At 40.5% G+C, this 27,769-nt stretch overlaps 1 protein-coding gene and 1 pseudogene across 1 annotated transcript; both read left to right on the top strand.

The window, feature by feature from the left end:
- The first annotated feature begins 8,024 nt into the window (after positions 1–8,024).
- Positions 8,025–9,083, top strand: LOC148775523 (E3 ubiquitin-protein ligase RNF146-B pseudogene; annotated as a pseudogene).
- Positions 9,084–12,431: 3,348 nt separating this feature from the next.
- On the top strand, positions 12,432–13,484 carry LOC148775522 (endogenous retrovirus group K member 21 Gag polyprotein-like). The gene has a single exon (XM_088843604.1). It carries the CDS (start codon positions 12,432–12,434, stop codon positions 13,482–13,484), a length of 1,053 nt encoding a protein of 350 aa, XP_088699730.1.
- The last annotated feature ends 14,285 nt before the right edge of the window (positions 13,485–27,769 follow it).

The raw sequence follows: 27,769 nt of genomic DNA, 5'->3' as shown, positions 1-27,769 counted from the left end.
TGGACTTGCCTTCATATTTTTGTTGGGTTTGAAATATTAGCTATACTATATGCGGCACATGGGATCAAGCGGCAGCTGTTTGAGGGGCACAAAGATAGGCACTGCTGACAGGCATGCCCGGGATTACAATGAAAAGAATGATGTACAAATGTTAAACAAGCATGTGAAATCAAAATCTGAGGTTGGAAAGGAGTCAATCAAAAAGATTCCAACACACTGGATCCAAAGAATCATTATGTAACAGAGCAACATGAGCACAGCCCTTAGCATGTAGCCATTGCTGTGCCTAATTACTCCACATCCTGTTTCTAAGCAACAGGTTTTTGCTCAGCAACTGGACAGTGCACCCCTCGGCCCCGCCCATTAGCATCCAACTACCAATGAGGTACCTATGATACGTCCCCTGCTCAGCTATTGGCCAGCTACACAGTGGGCCCTACATGATGATAACTGTCAATGAGGGACCATTAGGGAAGAGATTGAGTCCAGAGTCAGAGGAGCACTGGTCACGTGAATTTTGCTTTTAGGCACCTTACTTATTTTTTTCTTTTTTTAAAAATCAGGAATGTATTTCTACTAGATGCGCAAGTTGACTTTCCCTACTCAATGTGAAGGTTGATGTGTCCAACAATATTAGTGGAGGAGATATTGAACACTTTCCTTGCTCTGATGTGTAATCTTATGGAGACGGTGTATTGACCTTGGGGCAACAGACTGAGGATTCACCAAATCTTTGGGTCTCTAAAGCTCATTGGAGTAGAAAAAACATACAACATGTTCCTAATTACCTTTTTCCATGTTAAGTGCTTGCTCTTAAGTTCTTTAAGCCCCTCAAAGACTCCCAATAGGAAGAGGGTGGTCTAGAGATGAAGTGACTAAAGGACTCTGAAGTTCTGAAGTGGGATGAAAAGTGTTCATACAGAGATAGAAGAGGCAGGAGTGTTGAAGGGAGACATATAAGTCAAAAATAAAGGGCACTGAAGGAATGTCTGAAGGTCATGAGCAGAAACACCATGCCCCTGAATCACCACTCCCCAGTATCAGACACACAGAAGTGTCAGCAGTGGGTAAGCTGCATCATGGCCTCCCTCAGCATCCACTAGCCCAGGTTGATGAGCAAAGTGGTACATTGTGATATCTAATACCCCAAGGCCACGATTGGCTGGGGGAGTGCCTAGCTGACCAATCAGATTGATGAGTGTGGCTCTTCCTTGTCCTGAGAAGGTATGTATAGGGGGGTCAAAGGCAGAGATTCTGAGTTAGGCCACCTCGTGGGAACATCATGACTAAGGGAACCAGGAAGCCACAGAAGCCAAGACTTGCGATGCGGTTTGCTTCAAGGATGAAAGGAAGAAAGAAGACCGGTTGTCAACGGAGATACAGAGGCCGTGTGAAGGTAAGATGACTCCATCTAAGTTCCCCATATTCTCCATTGACTTTGCTGCCCAAGACCTCAACACTGCCCTTACCTGGCACAAAAGTCCTCATCAGCCCACATCCCTTTTTCATGAAATCTCCCTTCCAACTTTGTTGTTATACTCTTTCCTCAAAACTAATACCCTTCTCTTTTCTTTCCAGGCACGAAATATGACCCTGAGGGTCAGAAGACCTCTACAATGGACTTTGAGAAAGAAAATTCGATCGTATGCCACTCAGTCGGAGAAAGTGAAGAAAACAAGAAAACCACACTGTGTTTTCTGTTCCTGTGCACATAAGACACTGAATCAACGCTGAAAAAGGTACCAAAATATGAGTCAGAGTCCATGAAGGAGGCAGAATCAAAAGAGAAGATAAATTCAGTCGCCCCAGAATGAGAGACCCTAGAGAAGTACAAAGTGGGCAGCCAGTAACTGAATACCAAAGGTCAGACAGTTTAGAATGTTTCTCCAGAGGTCTGCTTTCTTACAAATGGACAACCAGGATACGACTGATTCTCACACTAACATAGTAAACTGGCGGCTGTCATTAAACTAAACATCAAATGGTGGAAAGATAATATTTGTGTGTGCGTGTGTGTGTGTGAATTTTCTGATCGGAAGGGAGGGGAGGGAAAGAAGAGGTGGGCCCCTGAGTGGGGAGGGATGTGGAGTCCTAGGAGATTGGGGAACAGACCCTCAGGCCCCCAGTTAACCAGAGAGTAGAGGTCTGGACTGGGTCTTGAGTCTTCACTGAAGTTGGATTACCCTGATTAAAAATTGATCTCAGTGGCAAAGATTAGTGGTGTGGTGTTACTGCCTTTGTTTGGGGTGTGGAATAACATTAGGGTCTAAATTGCCAGAATCCACTTGGGAAGACGGTTCAACATGGGGATGGTGAATGTCATACTTCCCCTGAAAAAAGCAGGCAGAAATAACCTCCTGGCCACCTACGTCATAATGGACTTTGATGCATCATACGCCTATGCTGCCAGCTAAAGGTGCTCAGAAGGCACAAAAAGTTGATTCAACTAAAGCCCACAGCTAGCACTCCCAAAGATTAAAATAATGTTTGGTGGGAATAGACCAAATATCAATAAGGCCACTGTTATCCTAAGAAATTGGTTGGAGCAGTGTGTTCTCAAGTGCAGGGCAGGGGAGGTGGCTCAATCCCGGTACATATGACAAAGAGGATCACCACAGACAGATACATTTTTAGGGAGGGGTCACCATGATGTTTGTGGGTTCTTAGTTCCCTGACCAGGGATTGAAAACATTTGTGTTTCCTTGTTAATTTTCTGTTTACTCGATCTATCCATGGGTGTGAGTGGGGTATTAAAGTCTCCCACGCTTATTGTGTTATTGTTAATTTCCCCTTTCATAATTATTAATATTTGTCTTACATATTGCAGTGCTCCTGTTTTGGGTGCATATATATTTTAATTGCTATGTTCTCTTTTTGGATTGATCCTTTGATCATCAAGTAGTGTCCTTCTTTGTCTCTTTTCACAGCCTTTGTCTTAAAGTCTATTTCGTCTGATATGGGTATTGTTACTCCTGTATTCTTTTGGTCTCCTTTTGCTTGGAATATATTTTTCCAACCCTTCCCTTTCAGTCTGTGTGTGACCGTCGTTTCGAGGTGGGTCTCTTGTAGACAACATATACAGGGGTCTTGTTTTTGTATCCATTCATCCAGTCTTTGTCTTTTGGTTGGGGCATTCAACCCATTTACATTTAAGGTAATTATTGATAAGTATGATCCCATTGCCATTTACTTTATCTTATGCGTTCGCATTTATAACCCCTTTCTCTCTCTGCTTCCTGTCTAGAGAAGCTCCTTTAGCATTTGTTGGAGAGCTGGTTTGGTGATGCTGAATTCTCTCAGCATTTGCTTGTGTGTAAAGCTTTTATTTTCTCCTTCATATTTGAATGAGATCTTTGCTGGGTACAGGAATCTGGGCCTTAGGCTATTTTCTTTCAGCACTGTAAGTATGCCCTGCCATTCTCTCCTGGCCTGAAGAGTTTCTATTGAAAGATCAGCTGTGATCCTTGTGGGAATCCCCTTGGGTGTTATTTGCTCTTTTTCCCTTGATGCTTTTAATATTTGTTCTTTGTCTTTGATCTTTCTTAATTTTATTAATATGTGTCATGGGGTGTTTTGCCTTGGGTTTTCCTGTTTGGTACTCTGTGTTTCTTGGACTTGCATGATTATTTCCTTCCCCATTTAAGGGAACTTTTCAACTATATTCTCCTCAGGGATTTCCCCATGGTCTTTCTTTTTGTCTTCCTGTTCTGGGACTCCTATGATTCTTGGGCCATTTAACATTGTCCCAGAGGTCTCTGAGATTGTCCTCATTTCTTTTAATTTGTTTTTCTTTTTTCCTCTCTGTTTCATTTATTTCTATTATTCTATTTTCTTTCTCAAATATCCTATCTTCTGCCTCTGTTATTCTACTCCAGAGTGTTTTCGATCTCATCTATTGCATTATTTCTTATGCATTGACTCTTATTTTAATTTCTTCTAAGTACTTGTTAAACCTTTCTTGAATCTTTTTGATCCTTGTCTTCAGGCTATTTATCTGTAACTGCATTTTGTTTTCAAGATTTTTGATCATTTTCACTATCATTATTCGGAATTCTTTATCAGGTAGATTCCCTATGTCTGCCTCTTTTGTTTGGGTTGGTGGGCATTTGTTTATTTATCTCTATGTGAAGAGTTTGTGGAGACAACCACACGTTTGCTTACTCACAAAGCAAGGCAGAGGAAACATGTTGAAATTACACAGGATGCTGGCTGTTTCCCCATATTAATGCCAGGTCATGACCTAATATAGTCTGAATGCCTACTCCAGCCCCTCTTATTTCATAGAACACCCCTTCCCACAAATGTTGCAAAGGCTTCCATGGCTGAGAAGAATGTACTGGTGCCAGGAGTGAAGCCAACTCAGATCTTGTCTACATCTGAACAAGTTGAGAGCAGTCATTACAAGTGCTATGGAGGTGGCACAGTGGGAGTATCTAGAACTGTGACTGGTGTGCTGGGACTGTCCCAGTATGCACCCAAGCCCATATAGGACACCCCTTCTTGCTCCAGTACTTCTTTCTTTTGAGAAAAATTTCCAATGCTGGCAGGGGATACAGCACACATTTACATGAAATGGAATCAGCAAATGGAAAAGAGAGAGTGAAAGGGGTCAAAAATATGTATTTAACGTGCTGATAGGGAAAAATTGCAACCTATAATACTCTATCCAGCAAGATTATCATCCAAAATTGAAGAGAAGTAATTCTCAGACAAACAACAACTAAGAGATTATCCATACTAAACCAACTCAGAAGGAAATATTAAAGGGACTTCTCTAGGTGGAAAAAGAAGGAAAAATCTACAGAGAAGGGAAAATGTCCCACCAGTACACACAAACACATAGTAAAGGCTGTGGATCAAACAAGTAGATTATCTAGTATGAAAATTAAAAGAAAAGTGAATTGCAAATTAAATGCTAACTACATTAAATAACCTATTACATCAATGGAAAGTGCATCCTGATAGAAAAGCAATAAGAAAACTGTATTCTTAAATGACAGATTAGATTATTTGAACTTAATAGATACCTACAGCATTTGTTGTTGTTCTTCAGTTACTAAGTTGTCTGACTCTTTTGAAACCCCATGGGCTGAAGACCTCCAGGCTCCTATGCCCAAGGAATTTCCCAGGCAAAAAAAATGGAGGTTTTTTCATTTCATTTTCCAGGGGATCTTGCTGACCCAGGGATCAAATCGGCATCTTCTGCTTTGCAGGCAGATTCTTTACCTCTGAGCCACATTTCATAGTCTATCCCAAAATAGCAGAATACACACCTTCAAGTGTGCACAGGATATTTTTTCAGGGATGATCAAATGCTGTGCCACAAAACAAGTCTCAACACATTTAAGAACACAGAAACTTTATCATGCACTTTTTCTGACCACAATGGTACACAATAAGAAATCAATTACAGGAGGGGAATATGGGACAAACACAAACATATGTAGATGAAACAACATGCTACTAAATACGAACGAACTAACGAAGAAATCAAAAAGGGAATCAGAAAATACTTTGAGACTAATAAAAACACCAACTTACCCAAATCTATTGGATTTAGCAAAAGCAGTTCTAGGGGAAATTGTATAGTGACAGATGCTTTCCTCAAGGCGGGGGGAGAAACTGAAATAAACTACTTAACTTACTATATAAACGAAGTAGAAAAAAAAGAATAAATAAAGCCCCAAATCCTCAGCATGAAGGCAATAATAAAGATCAGAGAGGACATTAATAAAATTGAGACTTCCCCTTTCCTAAAGTAAAAAAAATCACTTATGTGTAAAGATGTTTTTGAAAAGATAAACAAAATAATTAAGTCTTTAGCCAGGTTCATTAAAAATAAAGATTGATGACTCAAATAAACAAATGCAAATGAGACATTACAGCAAACATCACAGCTATAGGGAAAAATCAAAAGAGGATACTATAAGTAGATATATGCCAAACAATTGCATAACCTAGAAGAAACTGACAAATCTCTAGGACCATACAACCTTTCAAAACTGAATCAGGAAGGAATGTATAATCTGAAGAATTGAAACACTAGTAGTAAAATTGAATTTATAATAAAAAAATCTCTTAGTAAAACAAAGTTCAGGACCGCACTGCTTCACAGCAGAATGTTTACAAACATACAAGAAGTGCTTATACCCAACATTCTCAAACGATTCCAAAATATTGAGAAAATGGAGTACTCCCAAATTTTTTATGAAGCTATTATTTTCCTAACACCGAAACCAGACAAAGACACCACCAAAAAAGAAAACTCAATGCCAACATTTCTGTTGAATATAGATGTGAATATTCTTAACAAAATATGAGACCACCAAATTCAACATCACATTGAAACCATCATATACCATGATCAAGATGGATTTATTCCAGGGGCACAAGGATGATTCAATATCTGCAAATTAGTCAGTGTAGTACATCACATTAGGAAAGAGAAGGACAAAAATCACATGATCATCTCAACAGATACTGTAAAATCATTTGGCAAAATTCAATATTCATTCATTTTGAAAACTCTCACCATAGTTGTTATGGATGGAATATATCTGAACATAATGAAAGTGAATGTTGAAGTCTCACTGTTCCCACACCTGTACTCTGGGTTAGAGAATTCCATGGACTGTATAGACCATGTGGTCTTCAGAATATAATAAATGTGATTTATTACAAATAGAGATGATATCCTATTCAGTGGCAAAAAGCTGAAAGCTATTCCTCTACATCAGGAACAAGACACAGATGCCTACTCTTGCCACTTATAAAACACTAGAAGTACTAGGCACAGCAATCATTCAAAGAAAATAAATAAAAGTCATCCAAATTATAAGGAAGAAATAACAGTGTCACTACTTGCAGTTGACATGATACTATATACAGAAAACTATCATTTCAGTTCAGTTCAGTTCAGTACACTTGCTCAGTCGTGTCTGATTGTTTGTGACAGCATGCCAGCCCTCCCTGTCAAACACCATCTCCCGGAGTTCAAAGTCATGTTCATCGAGTCAGTGATTCCATCCAACCATCTCATTCTCTGTCGTCCCCTTCTCCTCCCGCCCCCAATCCCTCCCAGCATCAGACTCTTTTCCAGTGAGTCACCTCATCACATAAGGTGGCCAAAATATTGGAGTTTCAGCTTACAAAAAAATGATCAAACAAATGAAATCAAGGTGAATTAAAACCCTAAATGAAAGACTAGAATCCATGAAACACCTAGAAAAAATGTAGGCAGAACACTCTTTAACATAATTCATAGCAACATTTTTTTTCACCTGTCTCCTAATGCAAAGTAAGCAAAGGAAAAAAATGAGATCTAATCAAATTTAAAAACTTTTGCACAGCAAACGAAAACACTGACAAAATGAAAGACCACCTACCGAATGGGAGTAAGTATTTGCAAATGATATGACTATAAGGAGTTAATATCCAAACTATCTAAACAGATTATTCAACTCGATATTAAAAAACAAACAAAAAAACAAAGTTCTGATTTTCTCCAAAGAAGATATACAGATGGCAAATGAAGAAATGTTGAACATCACTGTCAGAGAAATTAAAACCAAAATCACAAGGAGATATCACCTCACACTCATAAGAATGGCTGTCATCAATTCAAAATGTCTGAAAATAACAAATGTTGACAAGGAACCCCTTGTACTTAATTGGTGGGAATGTAAATTTGTGCAGTCACCATGGAAAACATCATGAAAGTTTCTCAAAAAACTAAAAAAATAAAGAACTACCAATTGACGCACCAATTCCACTCCGAGTTATATATCAGAAGAAAACGAACACTACTTTGAAAAGATACATGAATTCCAATGTGTATTGCCTCCTTTTTTACAAAAGAAAATATATGGGCTGCGGGCTCTAAGGCTGAAGAGAAAAGACGGCGAGGTGGCTTTGGAGGTGGCCACAGAGCACAGGATGGAGGAGAAAATTCTGCAAACTGGCTGATTGCTCATGAAGATGAGATTTTATTTTTGTGGCAGGCATCTGTGGGGTCTGTAATAGAAATGATTGCTTGCTGTGGAGAAATTTATCACTCTATACACAAGCTTCCTATGAACAGGAAAGCAAATGAGTCTTGTTCTAATACTGCACCTTTTCTAACTGTCCCTGAATGTGCCATTTGTCTGCAAACATATGTTCACCCAGTCACTCTGCTTTGTAAGCATGTTTTCTGCTATCTATGTGTGAAGGGAGCTTCATGGCCTGTAAATCAATGTGCCCTCTGTCGACAAGAAATTCCCGAAGATTTCCTTGATAAGCCAACCTTGTTGTCACCAGAGGAACTCAAGGCAGCAAGTAAAGGAAACAGTGAATATGCCTGGTATTATGAAGGAAGAAATGGGTGCTGGCAGTATGATGACTGCTCTAGCAGAGAGCTGGAGGATGCTTTTTCCAAAGGTGAAAAGAGCACTGAAATGTTAATTGCCGGGTTTCTCTATGTTGCCGATCTTGAAAATATGGTACAGTATAGGAGAAACGAACATCGACATCTCAGGAAGATCAAGCGGGATACAATAGATATACCAAAGAAGGGAGTAGCCGAATGTAGGCTGGGCTGTGATTCTAATACTGCAAACCTAGCAAGAGAGAGCTCTGCTGATGGAGCATACAGTGTACCGACTCAGGGCGGAGCTTCTGTTCAGTTGTCTTCTGTGAGACCCCTGACATCAGTAGATGGTCAGCTAACAAGCCCCACCACGCCATCCCCTGATGCAAGCACTACTCTGGAAGACTCTTTTGCACATTTACAACTTGGTGGAGACAGCATAGCGGAAAGGAGTCATAGAGGGGAAGGAGAAGAAGAGCACTGATCACCATCTTCAGGCAGGGCACCAGAACCAGACACTTCGATTGAAGAAACCAAATCCGATGCCAGCAGTGAGAGTGAGGATGTATCTGTGCTTGTTGCACAACATTCCTTGACCCAACAGAGACTTTTGGTTCCTAATGCAAATCAGACAGTATCTGATCGATCAGGAACTGATCGATAATTGGCAGCAGATGGAAGAGTGAGTGTCAGATATCGAAGGCCTGATGGACAGTGAACAGTAACGGAAGTTTAAATAAAAAAGTTTTCAGATCCATGCTCAAGATGAAAATGGTTATCTGTAAATTTCTGCCCACATAACATTATAGTCATCTCTAGTAGTGCATTTTAGGAGTTGGGGTGGGAAGGGGTATGGAAAGGATAGACTTGCAAGTAAGGTGGCTTAGAGGTTAAAGCGTCTGCCTCCAATGCGGGAGACCCGGGTTCGATCCCTGGGTCGGGAAGATCCCCTGGAGAAGGAAACGGTAACCCACTCCAGTATTCTTGCCTGGAGAATCCCATGGACGGAGAAGCCTGGTAGGCTACAGTCCACGGGGTCGCATAGAGTCGGACACGACTGAGCGATGGAACGGAACAGAACGGAACACATCTATGTTGAGAAATTTAGTTAATATAAGGAACTTGGGTGTTAATAGTTGAGAGCTGTTTAGTAATAACCCAGTTTTCTTGAGGTCTGTTTGTTTTATAGTTTTTTTTTTAATGCCTTCAGTTCTTTTGGCCAGCGTGTGTGTATTATCTGTGCATTAATGGTCCTCATCTGCCTACTGCACTGGTTCACATTTTTCTGCATGGATTGACATAAAACCATTACAAAAATTTGGCACCTACAAGATGTCTGGTATCAGTATGAAAAGAAAGCTTAATTAACATGAGAACAAATGCGAATTTGGGGTTTTAAAATAGAAGAATAACAACTATTTAATAATAAAGTTACTGAAATGGAAATGTAAAGAAAAGAGCTTGTAACTTATGTTTCAGAATCTTGTCTGCAACACACTTCATGGCGTTCTCATAGGCTTTGCTGTCTAGTCCTTGTAGTTAGCAATTTCTCTTGATCCACATTTTTTTTATTATAGACTTTACAATTTAATAAAAATTAGAATTTATCAAAAAAAAGAAAAGATATGGAAGCAACCAGTGAACAAAACACACAAGGTTCCTCTCTTCAAAGCACTCGCATGGAGTATGGCAGAAGCAAACATTTGAACACTATAGTAATCCTTAGAAATAATGGCAGATACATGTTCGCTGAGATGGAAAAATTCTTCCACCATATTGTATAGAAAATGAAGGCTACAAGAGTGCACATAGTTTAATTCAATTTCTATAAATTAAAAAAAATTCAGTGATGTATATATGCTCATCCAAATATATGTGTATTATATATTATAACATTTTATAACACATATAATATATGTTATAAACATTTAGATAGAACAACAAAGACAAAATATTAACAGTATATATATTTCTATTGACATACTTATTGGTGTTCTCTAACTTCATTTTTATACTTTTTGAATTTCCATCATCCTGCTCTATTAGCCTGAAAATAGAATAAGAATCACTGTGATGTTAAGGTTTGTCAAAGTAGTTCTCAAGGTGGGCTGGCCTTCACATTCTTGTTGGGTTTGAAATATTAGCTATACTATATGCAGCACATGGAATCAAGTGGCAGCTGTTGGAGGAGCATAGAGATAAGCACTGCTGACAGGCATGCCTGGGAATACAAGGAAAAGAATGATGTACAAAAGTTAAACAAGCATGTGAAATCAAAATCTGAGGTTGGAAAGGAGTCAATCAAAAAGATTCCTGCACACTGGACCAATAGTATCCTTATTTTACAGAGCAGCATGAGCACAGCCCTTAGCAGGTACCCATTGCTATGCCTTACTAATCCACATCCTGTTACTAAGCAAAAGATCTTGCTCAGCAATTGGACAGTGCATCCCCGGCCCCGCCCATAAGCAACCAACTGTCAATGAGGTACCTACTGGTACGTCACTTGTTCAGCTGTTGGTCAGCTACAGAGTGGGCCCTACCTGATGAAAACTGTCAATGAGGGACCATTGGGAAAGTAATTCAGTCAAGAGTCCGTGGTGCAGTGGTCATGTGACTCTTGAATTTGGGCATCTTACTTTTTTCTTTTTTTCTTTTTTTTTTTTTCATCAGGAATATATTTCTGGTAGATGGGGAAACTTGAGTTTCCCTACTCAATATAAGAGTTGAAGTGTCCCCAACAATATTAGTGGAGGAGACATTGAACACTTTCTTTGCTCTGATGTGTAATCTTATGGAGATGGTGAAGTGACCGTGGGACAACAGACTGAGGATTCACCAAACCTTGGGGTCTCTAAAGCTCATTGGAGTAGAAAAAACATACAACATGTTCTTAGTTACATTTTTCCATATTAAGTGCTTGCTCTTACGTTCCTTAAGCCCCTTAAAAACCCCCAATAGGAAGAGGGTGGTCTAGAGATGAAGCGACCAGAGGACTCTGAAGTGCTGAAATGGGATGAAAAGTGTTCATACAGGGATGGAGGAGGCAGAAGTGTTGAAGGAAGACATATAAGTCAAAGAATAAAGGGAACAGTGCTGAGAAACTGAGGAAGAGTTGCTTGAGGAGAAGGTCCTCACCAGAGGCCTTGGTGGAGGGCCAGCCTCGCTCAGCACATCTCCAACGTTTTCAAAAACATCTTGCCCTTTGAAGCTCTTCCATTCGGCCCTTAACAACCCTCGGCATGCAGCGCAAGAAACACTCCCTAACCCAAGTAATGCTTTCTTTGTCCTTCTTTATTTAGTGTTTGGAATACTCCCTTCGCACACAGTCCTTGAGTTAATTGGAAGCCATGCTGGCAACCTTGACTGATAGCTGACTTGAATCTTAGGAACCGATTAATGTTTAGAAGTGGAGCCAGCATGTCTGGTAAAGCTATGTAAATCTAAGTTTATCAACACTCCACAGGTGTCCTGGTTTTTGTCATGCTGGTGTAGCTGTCAAAGTCTTCCTCCCTCGTAATACTATATAATAGCGCTGGTAAAATAAAGCAAGTTGTCAGTCTCCTAGAAGGCTGTCCGTGTCCCTTTTTCAGAGGCATCTCCGCCAAGCTCTATAAGTGGCGCCCAACGTTGGGCTTGAAGAACCCACATTTCTAAAATGGAGACGTGCCTCCAGCCAAAAGCGGTAAGCAGAACATGGCACACCAAGCGAGTAAAGTTCCTTTCGTTTCTCTAGTGAATCATTTTTTAAAATAGTTTGAAGCGAATGTTTCTACAGAACAGCTAATGGAATGTTATAACCTTGTTGTTGATTACAACCCATGGTTTCCCGAGGAAGGGACATTAGATGAGCAAGTCTGGCACAGAGTGCAAACTAATGTCTTGACGGCATACAGACGAGAAGCCCAGATTCCTCCCCGTTGGTGGGTAACCTGGGCTCTAATTCATACCATCATTGAACAATTAGATGGGATAAAAGTGGATGTTGAGGTAGAAACAGTACAATCACTGCATGAATATGAATTGGAAGAAAAAGATATGCAAGGGGCTCTTCATCACAAAAATGTCCTTTTTGGACAGAGGGATGTATCTCATTTGCTGCCACCGCCTCAGCCAGCAAAAACAGATGCAAGAACGGCTGAACCGTTGGAGAGCCAGTTTCCCCCATCCTCCGAAGGAATTCTTATCTTTCCCTACTGCTCCGACTTTAACCCTTCCATCACTGACAACTAACGTTCCCCGTGCTTCTTTTCTGACCTCCGTTACCAGCTCCTTGACTCCTCGGGACTTGGTCAAGCAGGCTTTTCCTATATTCTTTGACCATCCCCAACAGGGGCAAGTGACCTGGAGCAATCCTGATTTCAACATCATTTCGACCTTTAAAAAGGCATGTACGCTCTATGGGCCCACTGCTCCTTACTGTCTTGAATTCCTTCGGAACTGGGCAGAAAACTGGATACCAGCGGATTTTACTGCCATTGCGAAAATGGTCCTTACACCCCAACAATTGCTCCAGTGGCAGATGTGGGTGAATGATGAAGCGACAGAGATGCTTCAAGAACAGCAAAGTCGGGGAAACCCCGTACAGCTTACTTTTGATATTTTAAATGGCACAGGGACAATGGCAGAGACAGCTTCTCAAATACAGGGCGTGACCCCGCCCATGATGCATGGAATTAAACAAATAGCCCTAAATGTATGGTCTAAAGTGGATAGTTCTCTGTCTGATGGGTCCTTTGTAAAAATATTTCAAGGACCAAATGAAGAATATGCTCAATTCCTCGGAAAGCTAAAAGATGCAATAGAAAAATCTATTAGTGATGCAAATGTGCAACAAATGATTTTGAAGAAATTAGCATTTGAAAATGCAAACGAGGACTGTCAAAATGTTATCAGGCCCATCAGAGAAACAGGCCTTATTATGGATTACTTGAAAATATGTAGAAGCATTGGCTCCATATGTCATAGGGCACAGGTCGCCGCTATGGAAACATATGCCATACAAAAAAGCATGAATGTAAAATGTTTTAACTGTGGCAAGCCAGGTCACATGAAGAAACAATGTCGTTTATCTGTAAATTCATCTTTGACTGCTTCTACAAATAAAAAGGGGAAGCCTCCTGGGCCTTGCCCATGATGCAAAAAGGGCAATCATTGGTTAAGTGAATGCAAATCTCAATTCGACAAAGATGGCAATCCATTGCCCTTAAAGCTAAAACACAATCAGGGAGGTTCAGGAAACTAGAAATGGGGCTTCCCTTCAGCCCCGCACCAAAAGAAGGGGATAATATAAAACCTAGCATTATGACTCTTTCCTCAGCTACGCAGCACAGTGCCTGTGTAGATATTCCTAGCCTGAGGGACATAGAACTGTTAGTAATTAATTCTCCCTATAAAATAGATACTGGTTATTACGGGTCTATTCCTGCTAACACTGTGTGACTCATATTGGGCAGGAGTGGTTGTACTATGAAAGGGTTGCATGTTATGACTGGAGTTATTGATGAGGATTATGACGGAGAGATTTCAATAATGGTACACGTCACTCAAAATATATATCTGCAAAAAGGGGATCGCTTTGCCCAGATGCTCCTGTTGCCCTATGAGAAACCACAAAAATCGGTCCAAGCTGTTCGTGCTGGAGGTTTTGGCAGCACTTTTTTGTGGGATTAACTGCTCTCTTACAGGAGTTAGAAAAGCCCATTTTGACTTTGAACATTAGAGGAAAGAATTTCAAAGGAATGTTAGATACTGGGGACGACATTTCCATTATCCGCTTGTCAGAATGGCCCCCTGAATGGCCCCTCCAGACACCAGCAAGCCGTATTATCAGTGTGGGAGAGGCCAGCCTTAATAAAACTTTTGAAAGTGTCTCTTACCTTTAGGCTCGAGGGCCCAAGCAGATTGTAGCTTACATTAAACCTTATATTACGGAGGTCCCTATAAATCTGTGGGATTTTTTGCAACAAACTCAAGCTCGTTTGGTATTGAATGAACCTTTTTGTTAGGGGCCATTGAGATACAGCCGCTAAAATTACAATGGAAGTCTAATGATCCAGTATGGACGGCTCAATGGCCCCTGCCTTTTGAAAAATTAGCGGCCTTAACAAAATTGACAAAACAGCAACTTAATCAAGGGCGAATCGAGCCCTCTTTCTTGCCATGGAATTCTCCAGTGTTTGTAATTAAGAAAAAATCAGGAAAATGGCGAATGTTAATAGAGTTAATAAATGTAAATGAGACTATGGTCACCATGGGAGCCTTACAGACAGAACTTCCAAATCAGAGGATGATACCCAAAGGATGGCCAGTAATTATTATAGATCTTCAAGACTGCTTTTTTACCCTTCCTCTTCATCCGGATGACAGACAATGGTTTGCTTTTTCTATTCCCACAACCAATAACAAGCAACCCATTCAAAGATATCATTGGAAAGTGCGTCCTCAAGGAATGAAATTTTCCCCACTATTTGCCAATTTTGAGTGGGACAGATCTTACTACCCATAAGGGAGTGATTCCCAGACGCATATATAATTCATTATATGGATGATATCTTACTTGCTGCGTCAACAACAGCAACTGTGGAAGCCTTGTTAGAGGCCATCACACAACAATTACAAGTGAGAAATCTAATAGTATCTGAAGAAAAAATACAATTCCAGGAAACTTTTAATGATTTAGGGGGCTTCCCTGGTGGCTCAGAGGTTAATGCATCTGCCTCCAATGCAGGAGACCCGGGTTCGATCCCTGGGTCGGGAAGATCCTCTGGAGAAGGAAATGGTAACCCACTCCAGTGTTCTTGCCTGGAGAATCCCATGGATGGGGAAGCCTGGTAGGCTACAGTCCACGGGGTCGCAAAGAGTCGGACACGACTGAGTGACTGAACAGAACAGAAATTACTAAAATGACTGTAAAACCTCAAAAAATGTCTGTGAGATTGGACAAAACGCGAACCTTGAATGATTTTCAAAAACTTCTTGGCAATATTAATTGGCTCTGGCCTTCTCTAGGTATACCCAATTAGGCATTAAAAAACCTTTTCAAAACGCTACAGGGACACTCTGATCTAAATAGTTCCTGAACTTTAACCCTCTCAGCCAAACAAGAACTAAAACTAGCAGAAGAGAGAATTTCTAAAGACTTTGCCTCGTGGCTACAATTGGGTGTTCCGATTTCTCTTTACATTTTTGCTACAATAGATTCCCCTACCGCTATAATAGCACAGGAAGAAAAGCCTTTAGAAATGGGTTTATTTTCATACCAAGCAGACAAAAAGATTGTTGCTTATATTGAATTAATTGGCAAACTTGTTCATTTGGGAACGTTAAAGCATTCAAGCCCTTACGGGTTATGACCCTGCGGGAATTTATCTCCCAGTTTCCAAAGAAGAATTTACTGCTGCTTTACAACTTAATCTTATGTTCCAAATAGCTTTTTCTGATTACCAGGGACAATTTATTCCTAACCACACAAAAGGCAAATTATGGGATTCTTTACGAACCACCCCATTCATTATTAACAACATAGGATCTTCCCAACCACTTTCTGCAACGCCTACTTATTTTATTGATGGTAATGAAGCAGGCTATTCTGGGATAATAGGCCCAAAATGCATAAAACGAGTCAAAAGTCCTTTCTCCTCGGTGCAACGTGCTGAATTGTGTGCTCTTTTTCTTCTCTTACAAATGGAACCAAATGCCTTTAATGTGCTCACCGACTCTTTATATATTGCTAATATGTTTCCACAATTTGTTACTAATGGATTTCCTCTTCTGATGATGAATGATTACAGTTATTCTCTTCTGTTCAGTTCAGTTCAGTTCAGTCTCTCAGTCGTGTCCGACTCTCCGCGACCCAATGAATCACAGCACCCCAGGCCTCCCTGTCCATCACCAACTCCCGGAGTTCACCAAAACTCATATCCACAGAGTTGGTGATGCCATCCAGCCATCTCATTCTCGGTCATCCCCTTCTCCTCGCGCCCCCAACCTTTCCTACCATCAGAGACTTTTACAGTGAGTCAACTCGTCACATGAGGTGGCCAAAGTATTGCAGTTTCAGCTTCAGCATCAGTCCTTCCAATGAACACCCAGGATTGATCTCCTCTAGAATGGACTGGTTGGATCTCCTTGCAGTCCAAGGGACTCTCAAGAGTTTTCTTCAACACCACAGTTCAAAAGCATCAATTCTTCGGCGATCAGCTTTCTTCACAGTCCAACTCTCACATCCATACATGACCACGGGAAAAACCATAGCCTTAAATAGACAGACCATTGTTGGCAAAGTAATGTCTCTGCTTTTTAATATACTATCAAGGTTGGTCATAACTTTCCTTCCAAGGAGTAAGCATCTTTTAATTTCATGGCTGCAATCAGCATCTGCAGTGATTTTGGAGCCCCCAAAAATAAAGTCTGACACTGTTTCCACTGTTTTTCCATCTATTTCCTATGAAGTGATGGGACCAGATGCCATGATCTTTGTTTTCTGAATGTTGAGCTTCAAGCCAACCTTTTCACTCTCCTCTTTCACTTTCATCAAGAGGCTTTTGAGTTCCTCTTCACTTTCTGCCATAAAGGTGGTGTCATCTGCATATCTGAGGTTATTGATATTTCTCCCAGAATTCTTGATTCCAGCTTGTGCTTCTTCCAGCCCAGCGTTCCTCATGATGTACTCTGCATAGAAGTTAAATAAGCTGGGTGACAATATACAGCCTTGACGTACTCCTTTTCCTATTTGGAACCAGTCTGTTGTTCCATGTCCAGTTCTGACTGTTGCTTCCTGACCTGCATACAGGTTTCTCAAAAGGCAGGTCAGGTGGTCTGGTATTCCCATCTCTTTCAGAGTTTTCCACAGTTTATTGTGATCCACACAGTCAAAGGCTTTGGCATAGTCAATGAAGCAGAAATACATGTTTTTCTGGTACTCTCTTGCTTTCTCCATGATCCATCAGATGTTGGAAATTTTATCTCTGGTGCCTCTGCCCTTTCTAAAACCTGCTTGAACATCTGGGAGTTCATGGTTCACATATTGCTGAAGCTTGGCTTGGAGAACTTTGAGCATGACTTTACTAGCGTGTCAGATGAGTGCAATTGTGTGGTAGTTTGAGCATTCTTTGGCATTGCCTTTCTTTGGGATTGGAATGAAGACTGACCTTTTCCAGTCCTATGGCCATTGCTGAGTTTTCCAAATTTGCTGGCATATTGAGTGCAGCACTTTCACAGCATCATCTTTCAAGATTTGAAATACCTCTACCGGAATTTCATCACCTCCACTAGCTTTCTTCGTAGTGATGCTTTCTAAGGCCCACTTGACTTCACATTCCAAGATGTCTGGCTCCAGGTCAGTGATCACGTTATCGTGACTATCTTGGTTGTGAAGATCTTTTTTGTACAGTTCTTCTGTGTATTCTTACCACCTCTTCTTAATATCTTCTGCTTCTGTTAGGTCCATACCATTTCTGTCCTTTATCGAGCCCATCATTGCATGAAATGTTCCCTTGGAATCTCTAATTTTCTTGAAGAGATCTCTTGTTTTTCCTAGTCTGTTGTTTTCCTCGATTTCTTTGCATTCATCACTGAGGAAGGCTTTCTTATCTCTCCTTGCTATTCTTTGGAACTCTGCATTCAGATGCTTATATCTTTCCTTTTCTCCTTTGCTTTTCACTTCTCTTCTTTTCACAGCTTGCATTTCTTTTCCATGGGGATGGTGTTGGTCCCTGTTTCCTGTACAATGTCACGAACCTCCGTCCAGAGTTCATCAGGCACTCTATCTATCAGATCTAGTCCCTTAAATCTATTTCTCACTTCTACTGTATAATCATAAGGGATTTGCTTTAGGTCATATCTGAATGGTCTAGTCGTTTTCCCTACTTTCTTCAATTGAACCTGATTAATGTTTAGAAGTGGAGCCAGCATGTCTGTTAAAGCTTTTGTAAAGCTAACTTTATCAACACTTCACAGGTATCCTGGGTTTTTTTTTTCATGCTGATGTACCTGTTAAAGTCTTCCTCCCTCGTAAAACTATATAATAGCACTTGTAAAATAAAGCAAATTGTCAGTCTCCTAGAAGGCTGTCCGTGTCCCTTTTTCAGAGGCGTCTCTGCCAAGCTCTACAGAATGGAAGGAAAGTCTGAAGGTCAAGAGCTGAAACACCATGCCCCTGAATCACCACTCCCCAGAAACAGACACACAGAGGTGTCAGAAGTAGGTAAGTTGTATCATGGCCTCCCTCAGGCTCCACTAGCCCATGTTGATGGGCAAAGGGGTTCATTGTGATGTCTAAGACCCCAAGGCCACCATTGGCTCAGGGAGTGCCTAGCTAACCAATCAGATTGAAGGGTGTGACTCCTCATTGTCCTGAGAAGGTATTTATAGGGGGGTCAGAGGCAGAGATTCTGGGTTAGGCCACTTCCTGGGATCATCATGACTAATGGAACCAGGAAGCCTCAGAAGCCAAGAAGTGTGGCACGTGGTTGGCTTCAAGGATGAAAGGAAGAAAGATGACCTGTTGTCAACGGAGATACAGACAGTGTGAAGGTAAGATGACTCCATCTATGCTCCCCATGTTCTAAATTGACTTTGCTGCCCAAGAACTCTGCAGTGCCCTTGCCTGGCACAAATGCCCTCATCAGCCCACATCCCTTTTTCATGAAATCTCCCTTCCAACTCAGTTGTTATAGTCTTTCCTCAAAACTAATACCCTTGTCTTTTCTTTCCAAGCACGAAAAAACCATGAGGGTCAGAAGACCTCTACAAGGGACTTCGAGAAAGAAAATTCTATCATATGACACACAGTGAAAGAAGGTGAAGTAAACAAGAAAAACAAACTGGTTTTTCTGTTCCTGTGCACGTAAGACACTGAATCCATGCCAAAAAAGTACCAAAATTTGAGGCAGAGCCAAAAAGGAGGCAGAATCGAAAGAGAAGATAAACTCAGCCGTCCCAGAATGAGAGGCCCAGGGGAATTACAGCCTAGGCAGCCAGTAACTGAATACCAATGTTCAGACAGTTTAGAATTATTTCTCCAGAGGTCTGCTTTCTTACAAATGGCCAAACAGGAAAAGACGGACCCTCACACTCACAAAGTAAACTGATGTTTGCCATTAAAATAAACATCCAATGGTGAAAAGGTGATATTGGTGTGTCTTATTTGTTTGTGTGTGTGTGAATTTTCTAAGGGAAAGGGAGGGGAGGGAGAGAAGAGGTGGGCACCTGAGTGCAGAGGGGTGTGGAGTCGTGGGAGATTGGGGAACAGACCCTCAGGCCCCCAGTTAACCAGAGAGTAGAGGTCTGGACTGGGTCAGGAGTCTGCCCTGAAGATGGATAACCCTACTTAACAATTGATCTCAGAGGAAAATATTAGTGATGTGCTGTTACTGCCTTTGTTTGGGGTGTGGAATGACATTGGGTCTAGATTGCCAGAATCAAGATGGGAAGATGGTTCAACATGTGGATGGTGAATGTCACATTTCCCTGAGAAAAACAGGAAGAAATCACCTCCTGGCCACCTATGTCATAAAGGGCTTTGTTGCATCACTCGCTTATGCTTTCAGCTAAAGGTGCTCAGGAGGCACAAAATGCTGATACAACTAAAACCCACAGCAAGCACTCTCGTAGATTAAAATAACGTTTGGAGGGAAAAGACCAAATATCAATTAGGCCACTGTAGTCCTAACAAATTCCTGGGAGCAGTGTGTTCCCAAGGGCAGGGCAGTGGAGGTGGCCCAATCCCAGTGCATATGACAAGCAGGATCACCACAGACAGATAATTTTTGGGGTGGGGGGCACCATGCAGTTTGTGGAATCTTAGTTCCCTGACCAGGGATTGAAAACATTTGTTCTTCCTTGTTAATTTTCTGTTTAGTCGATTTATCCATAGGTGTGAGTGGGGTATTAAATTATCCCACTCTTATTGTGTTATTGTTAATTTCCCCTTTCACAATTATTAACATTTGTCTTACATATTGCAGTGCTCCTTTTTTGGGTGCATATATAATTACAATTGTTATGTCTTTTTTTTTTTTGCTTTGATCCTTTGATCATCATATAGTGTCCTTCTTTGTCTCCTTTCACAGCATTTGTTTTAAAGTTTATCTGATATGAGTATTGCTACTCCTGCTTTCTTTTGGTCACAATTTGAGTGGAATATGTTTTTCCAGCCCTTCCATTTCAGTCTGTATGTATTTTGAGGTTGGTCTCTTGTAGACAACATATATAGGGGTCTTGTTTTTCTATCCATTCAGGCAGGCTTTGTCTTTTGGTTGAGGCATTCAACCCATTTACATTTAAGCTTATTGGTAATAAGTATGATCCCATTGTCATTTACTTCATTGTTTTGGGTTCAGGTTTATACCCCCTTTCTCTGCTTCCTGTCTAGAGAAGGTCCTTTAGCATTTGTTGAAGGGCTGGTTTGGTGATGCTGAATTCACTCAGCTTTTTCTTGTGGGTAAAGCTTTTGATTTCTCCTTTGTATTTGAATGAAATCCTTGCTGTGTATAGTAATCTGGGATATTGGCTATTTTCTTTCATCACTGTAAGTATGCCCTGCCATTCCCTCCTGGCCTGAAGTGTTTCTATTGAAAGATCAGCTGTGATCCTTGTGGCAATCCACTTGTGTGTTATTTGCTGTTTTTCCCTTTCTGATTTTAATATTTGTTCTTTGTCTTTGACCTTTCTTAATTTTATTAATACGTCTTGGGGTGTTTTGCCTTTGGTTTTTCCTGTTAGGAACTCTCTGGGTTTCTTGGACTTGGGTGATAATTTCCTTCCCCATTTAGGGAACTTTTCAACTATCATCTCCTCAAGTATTTTCCCATGGTCTTTCATTTAGTCTTCCTCTTCTGAGACTTCTATGATTCAAATGTTGGGGCATTTAACATTGTCCCAGAGGTCTCTGAGATTGTCCTGATTTCTTTGAATTCATTTTTCTTTTTTCCTCTCTGTTTCATTTATTTCTACCAGTCTATCTTCTATCTCACTTATGCTATTTTCTGCCTCTGTTATTCTACTCTTGGTTCCCTCCAGAGTGTTTTGGACCTCATCTATTGCATTATTCCTTATGTATGGACTCTTTTTAATTTCTTCTAGGTGCTTGTTGAATCTTTCTTGCATCTAGTCGATCTTTGTCTCCAGGCTCTTTATCTGTAACTCCATTTTGTTTTCAAGATTTTGGATCATTTTCCCTATCATTATTAGGAATTCTTTATTAGGTAAATTTCCTATCTCTTCCTCTTTTGTTTGGGTTGGTGGGCATTTATTTATTTATCTCTATATGAAGAGTTTGCGGAGGCAACCACACGTTTGCTTACTCACAAAGCAAGGCAGCGGAAACAGGTTAAAATTACACAAGATGCTGATAGTTTCCCCATAACAATGCCAGGTCATGACCTAACCCACTCTGAATGCCTATTCCAGCCCCTCTTATTTCATAGAAAACCCCTTCAAACAACTATGGCAAAGGCTTCCATGGCTGAGAAGAATGTACAGGTGCCAGCAGTGGAGCCAACTCAGGTCTGGCCTACATCTGAACAAGTTGAGAGCAGCCATTACCAGTGCTTATGGAGGTGGCACAGTGGGAGTATCCAGAACTCTGACTGGTGTGCTGGGACTGTCCCAGTATGGACCCAAGCCCATATTCGGCACCCTTTCTTGCTCCAGCACTTGGTTTTTTGAGAGCAAACTATAGAATGCTGGAAGGGGATACAGCACACATGAAATGGAATCAGCACGGATCTGAAACTCAGTTCTTCTGTACCATGAAATGGATACTCAACCTAACTCCCCAATAGGCATGGTTGGTTACTGAGCACAGGAGAATTCCGGGATCACACCTGGCACTGGTTCTGGCCCCTCTATATCTAGCCCGAACTCTCACCAGAGTTGCCAAAACACAAGAAGAAAAATTAATCTGGAACGTAAACTTTTGGAAATTACCCAACAGGAAAAATAAAGCAAAAACAAGATAAAAAGGAGAACAGTTTAAGAGACTTCTAGACATCATCAAGTATACTAACATTCACTTTAATGTGGTCGTAGAAGGAAAAGACAGAGAGAAAAGGGTAAAAAATATATATATTTAAGGTGCTGAAAGGGAAAAATTGCAACCTATAACACTCTATCCAGCAAGAATACATCCAGAATTGGAGAGAAGAACTTCTCAGTGAAGCAAAACTAAGAGTTTATCCATATTAAACCAACTCAGAAGGAAATATTAGAGTCTTCTCTAAGTGGAAAAAGAAGTAAAAATCTATAGAGAAGGGAAAAACTCCCACCAGTACACGCAAACACATAGTAAAGGCTGTGGATCGACCAACTAGATAACCTAGTATGAAAATTAAAAGACAAGTGAATTGCAAATTAGGCTAACTTGATTAAACCCCATTTTATATAAATGGACAGAGCATCCTGATAGAAAAGCTATAAGAAAACTGTACTCTAAATTACAGATAAGAGTAGTTGAACTGAATAGATACCTTCAGCATTTGTTGTTGTTCTTCAGTTACTAAGTTGTTTGACTCTTTTGAAACCCCATGGGCTGTAGCCTTTCAGACTCCTCTGTCCATGGGATTTCCCAGGCAAGAACACTAGAGTTTATTGCATTTCCTTTTCCAGGGCAACTTGCTGACCTAGGGATCAAATCTGCATCTTCTGCGTTGCAGGCAGATTCCTTGCCTCTGAGCCACCTGGCATAGTCTATCCCAAAATAGCAGAATACACACCTTAAAGTGCACACAGGACATTTTATCAGTTCAGTTAAATTCAGTTCAGTTCAGTTGCTCAGTCGTTTCCGAATCTCCGCGACCCCATGAATCACAACACGCCAGGCCTCCCTGTCCATCAACAACTCCCGCAGTTCACTCAAACTCATGTCCACAGAGTCGGTGATGCCATCCAGCCATCTCATTCTCTGTCGTCCCCTTCTCCTCCTGCCCCCAACTTTTCCCAGCATCAGAGTCTTTTCCAGTGAGTCAACTCGTCACATGAGGTGGCCAAAGTATTGGAGTTTCAGCTTTAGCATCAGTCCTTCCAATGAACACCGAGGATTGATCTCCTTTAGAATGGACTGGTTGGATCTCCTTGCAGTCCAAGGGACTCTGAAGAGTCTTCTCCAACACCACAGTTCAAAAGCATCAATTCTTTGGCGATCTGCATTCTTCAAAGTCCAACTCTCACATCCATAAATGACCACGGGAAAAACCATAGCCTTGACTAGACGGACCGTGGTTGGCAAAGGAATGTCTCTGCTTTTTAATATACTATTAAGGTTGGTCATAACTTTCCTTCCAAGGAATAAGCGTCTTTTAATTTCATGGCTGCAATCAGCATCTGCAGTGATTTTGGAGCCACCAAAAATAAAGTCTGACACTGTTTCCACTGTTTTTCCATCTATTTCCTATGAAGTGATGGGACCAGATGCCATGATGTTGTTTTCTGAATGTTGAGCTTCAAGCCAACCTTTTCACTCTCCTCTTTAACTTTCATCAAGAGGCTTTTGAGTTCTTCTTCACTTTCTGCCATATGGGTGGGGTCATCTGCATATCTGAGGTTATTGATATTTCTCCTGGCAATCTTGATTCCAGCTTGTGCTTCTTCCAACCCAGCATTCCTCATGATGTGCTCTGCATATGAGTTAAATAAGCATGGTGACAATATACAACCTTGACGTACTCCTTTTCCTATTTGGAACCAGTCTGTTGTTCCATGACCAGTTCTGACTGTTGCTTCCTGACCTGTATACAGGTTTCTCAAGAGGCAGGTCAGGTGGTCTGGTATTCCCATCTCTTTCAGAATTTTCCACAGTTTATTGTGATCCACACAGTCAAAGGCTTTGGCATAGTCAATGAAGCAGAAATAGATGTTTTTCTGGAACTCTCTTGCTTTCTCCATGATCCAGTGGATGTTGGCAATTTGATCTCTAGTTTCTCTGGCTTTTCTAAAACCTGCTTGAACATCTGGGAGTTCACGGTTCACATATTGCTGAAGCCTGGCTTGAAGAATTTTGAGCGTGACTTTACTAGCGTGGGAGATGAGTGCAATTGTGTGGTAGTTTGAGCATTCTTTGGCATTCCCTTTCTTTGGGATTGGAATGAAGACTGACCTTTTCCAGTCCTGTGGCCATTGCTGAGTTTTCCAAATTTTCTGGCATATTGAGTGCAGCACTTTCACAGTATAATCTTTCAGGATTTGAAATAGCTCAATTGGAATTCCATCAGCTCCACTAGTTTTGTTCGTAGTGATTCTCTCTAAGGCCCACTTGACTTCACATTCTAAGACATCTGGTTTCAGGTGAGTGATCACGCCATCGTGATTATCTTCGTCGTGAAGATATTTTTGTACAGTTCTTCTGTGTATTCTTTCCATCTCTTCTTAATATCTTCTGCTTCTGTTAGGTCCATACCACTTGTTTCCTTTATTGAGCCCACCTTTTCCCTTGAAATCTCTAATTTTCTTTAAAACATCTCTGGTTTCTCCTGTTCTGTTGTTTTCTTCTATTTCTTTGCATTGATCACTGAGGAAGGCTTTCTTATCTCTCCTTGCTATTCTTTGGAACTCTGCATTTAGATGCTTATATCTTTCCTTTTCTCCTTTGCTTTTCGCGACTCTTCTTTTCACAGCTACTTTTAAGGCCTCCTCAGACAGCCATTTTACTTTTTTGCATTTCTTTTCCATGGGGATGGTGTTGGTCCCTGTGACCTGTAAAACGCCACGAACCTCTGTCCAGAGTTCATCATTCACTCTATCGATTAGATCTAGTCCCTTACTTCTACCGTATAATCATAAGCGATTTGATTTAGGTCATATCTGAATGGTCTAGTGGTTTGCACTACTTTCTTCAATTTAAGTCTGAATTTGGTAATAAGGAGTTCATGATCTGAGCCACAATCAGCTCCTGGTCTTGTTTTTGCTAACTGTATAGAGCTTCTCCATCTTTGGCTGCAAAGAATATAATCAATTTGATTTCGGTGTTGACCATCTGGTGATGTCCATGTTTAGAGTCTTCTCTTGTGTTGTTGGAATAGGGTGTTTGCTATGACCAGTGCATTCTCTTGACAAAACTCTCTTAGCCTCTGCCCTGCCTCATTCCGTGCTCCAAGGAAAAATTCACCTGTTTCTCCAGGTGTTTCTTGACTTCCTACTTTGAATTCCAGTCCCCTATAATGAAAAGGACATCTTTTTTGGGTGTTAGTTCTAAAAGGTCTTGTAGGTCTTCATAGAACCGTTCAACTTCGGCTTCTTCAGCTTTACTGGTTGGGGCATAGGCTTGGATTACTGTAATATTGAATGGTTTGCCTTGGAAACGAACAGAAATCATTTTGTCGTTTGTAAGATTGCATCCAAGTACGGCACAGTAATCCATAGAAATAATGACAGATACATGTTCGTTGAGATGGAAAAATTATTCCAGCACATTTTATAGAAAAGGAAAGATACAATCATTCATATAGTTTAACTCAAATTCTATAAATTATGAAAAATTCACTGATGTGTATATGCTTATCCAAATATATATGTATTATGTATTCTACCATTATATAACACATATAATATATATGTTATAAACATTTAGGTAGAACAACAAAGACAATATATTAACAGTATATATATTTCTAATGACATACTTATTGGTGTCCTCGAATTTCATTTTTATACTTTTTGAATTTCCATCCTCCTCCTCTTTATCCTGTGAATAGAATAAAATCTCTGTTATGGTAAGTTTTGTCAAAGTAGTTCTCAAGGTGGGCTGGCCTTCACATTCTTGTGGGGTTTTAAATATTATCTAGACTATATGTAGCACATGGGACCAAGTGGCAGCTGTTGGAGGGGCATATAGATAAGCACTGCTGATAGGCATGCCTGGGAAAACAATGAAAAGAATGATGTACAAAGTTAAAAAATCATGTGGAAGCAAAATCTGAGTTTGGAAAGGAGTCAACCAAAAAGATACCAGCACACTGGACCCAAAGTAGCATTATGTAACAGAGCAGCATGAGCACAGCCCTTAGCAGATGGCCACTGCTATGTGTTACTAAGCAACAGGTCTTGCTCAGCAATTGAACAGTACATCCCTCGCCCCACCCATAAGCAACCAACTATCAATGAGATACCTACTGGTACTTCTCCTGCTCAGCTATTGGTCAGCTACGCAGTGGGCCTTACCTGATGAGAACTGTCAATGAGGGACCATTGTGGAAGTGATTCAGTCAAGAGTCCTTGGTTCAGTCGTCATGTGACTCTTGCCTTTGGGCACCTTTTTTTTTTTTTTTTTTTTAATCAGGAATGTATTTCTGGTAGATGGGGCAAGTTGAGTTTCCCTAATCAATATGAGAGTTGAAGTGTCCCAAACAATATTATTGACAGATTCATTGAACACTGTCCTTGTTCTAATGTGTGATCTTATGGAGATGGTGTATTGACCTTGGGGCAACAGACTGATTTTTCACCAAATCTTGGGGTCTCTAAAGCTCATAGGAGTAGAAAAAAACATACATCAGGTTCTTAATTACCTTTTTCCATGTTAAGTGCTTGCTTTTAATTTCCTTAAGCCCCTCAAGAACCCCCAATAGGAAGAGGGTGGTCTATTGATGAAGTGACTAGAGGAATCTAAGGTATTGAAATGGGAAGATAAGTGTTCATACAGGGAAGGATGAAGCAGGAGTGTACTGGAGTGGGCACAGTGCGACTTCCACTTTCACTTTTATTATGTTCATATATGTTCCCTCCATATCATGTATGGTGAGAGTTTTTGAAATGAATGAATATTGAATTTTGCCGTATGCTTTTACAGCATCTGTAGAGATGATCATTTGATTTTTGTCCTTCTCTTTCCTTATGTGGTGTACCACACTTACAAATTTGCAGATATTGAACCGTCCCTGTACCACTGGAAGAAGTCCATATTGATCATGGTATATGATGGCTTCAGTGTGATGTTGATTTTGGTTCTCTCATATTTTGTTAAGCATATTCACATCTATATTCAACAGAAATATTTGCATTGAATTTTCTTTTTTGGTGGTGTCTTTGTCTGGTTTTGGTGTTAGGAAAATAACAGCTTCATAAAAAATTTGGGAGTACTCCTTTTTCTCAATTTTTTGGAATGGTTTGAGAATGTTGAGTATAAGCTCGTCTGTATATGTTTGTAAACATTCAGCTGTGAAGCTGTGTGGTCCTCAACTTTATTTTACTAAGAGATTTTTTTATTATAAATTCATTTTCACTACTAGTGTTTCAACTATTCAGATTACACATTCCTTCCTGATTCAGTTTTTTAAGGTTGTATGGTCCTAGAGATTTGTCAGTTTCTTCTAGTTTGTGCAATTTTTTGGCATATAACTATTTGTAGTATCCTCTTATGATTTTTCCCTATTGTGTGATGTTGGCTGTTGTCTCCTTTGCATTTGTTTGAGTCATCTATCTATCTTT

This window comes from Moschus berezovskii, chromosome 14, assembly GCF_049115385.1.
Source record: "Moschus berezovskii isolate FMDL1 chromosome 14, NW_MosBer_1.0, whole genome shotgun sequence".
In the NCBI taxonomy this organism is placed as follows: domain Eukaryota; kingdom Metazoa; phylum Chordata; class Mammalia; order Artiodactyla; family Moschidae; genus Moschus; species Moschus berezovskii.
This window is presented reverse-complemented; position numbering and strand designations above follow the sequence as displayed.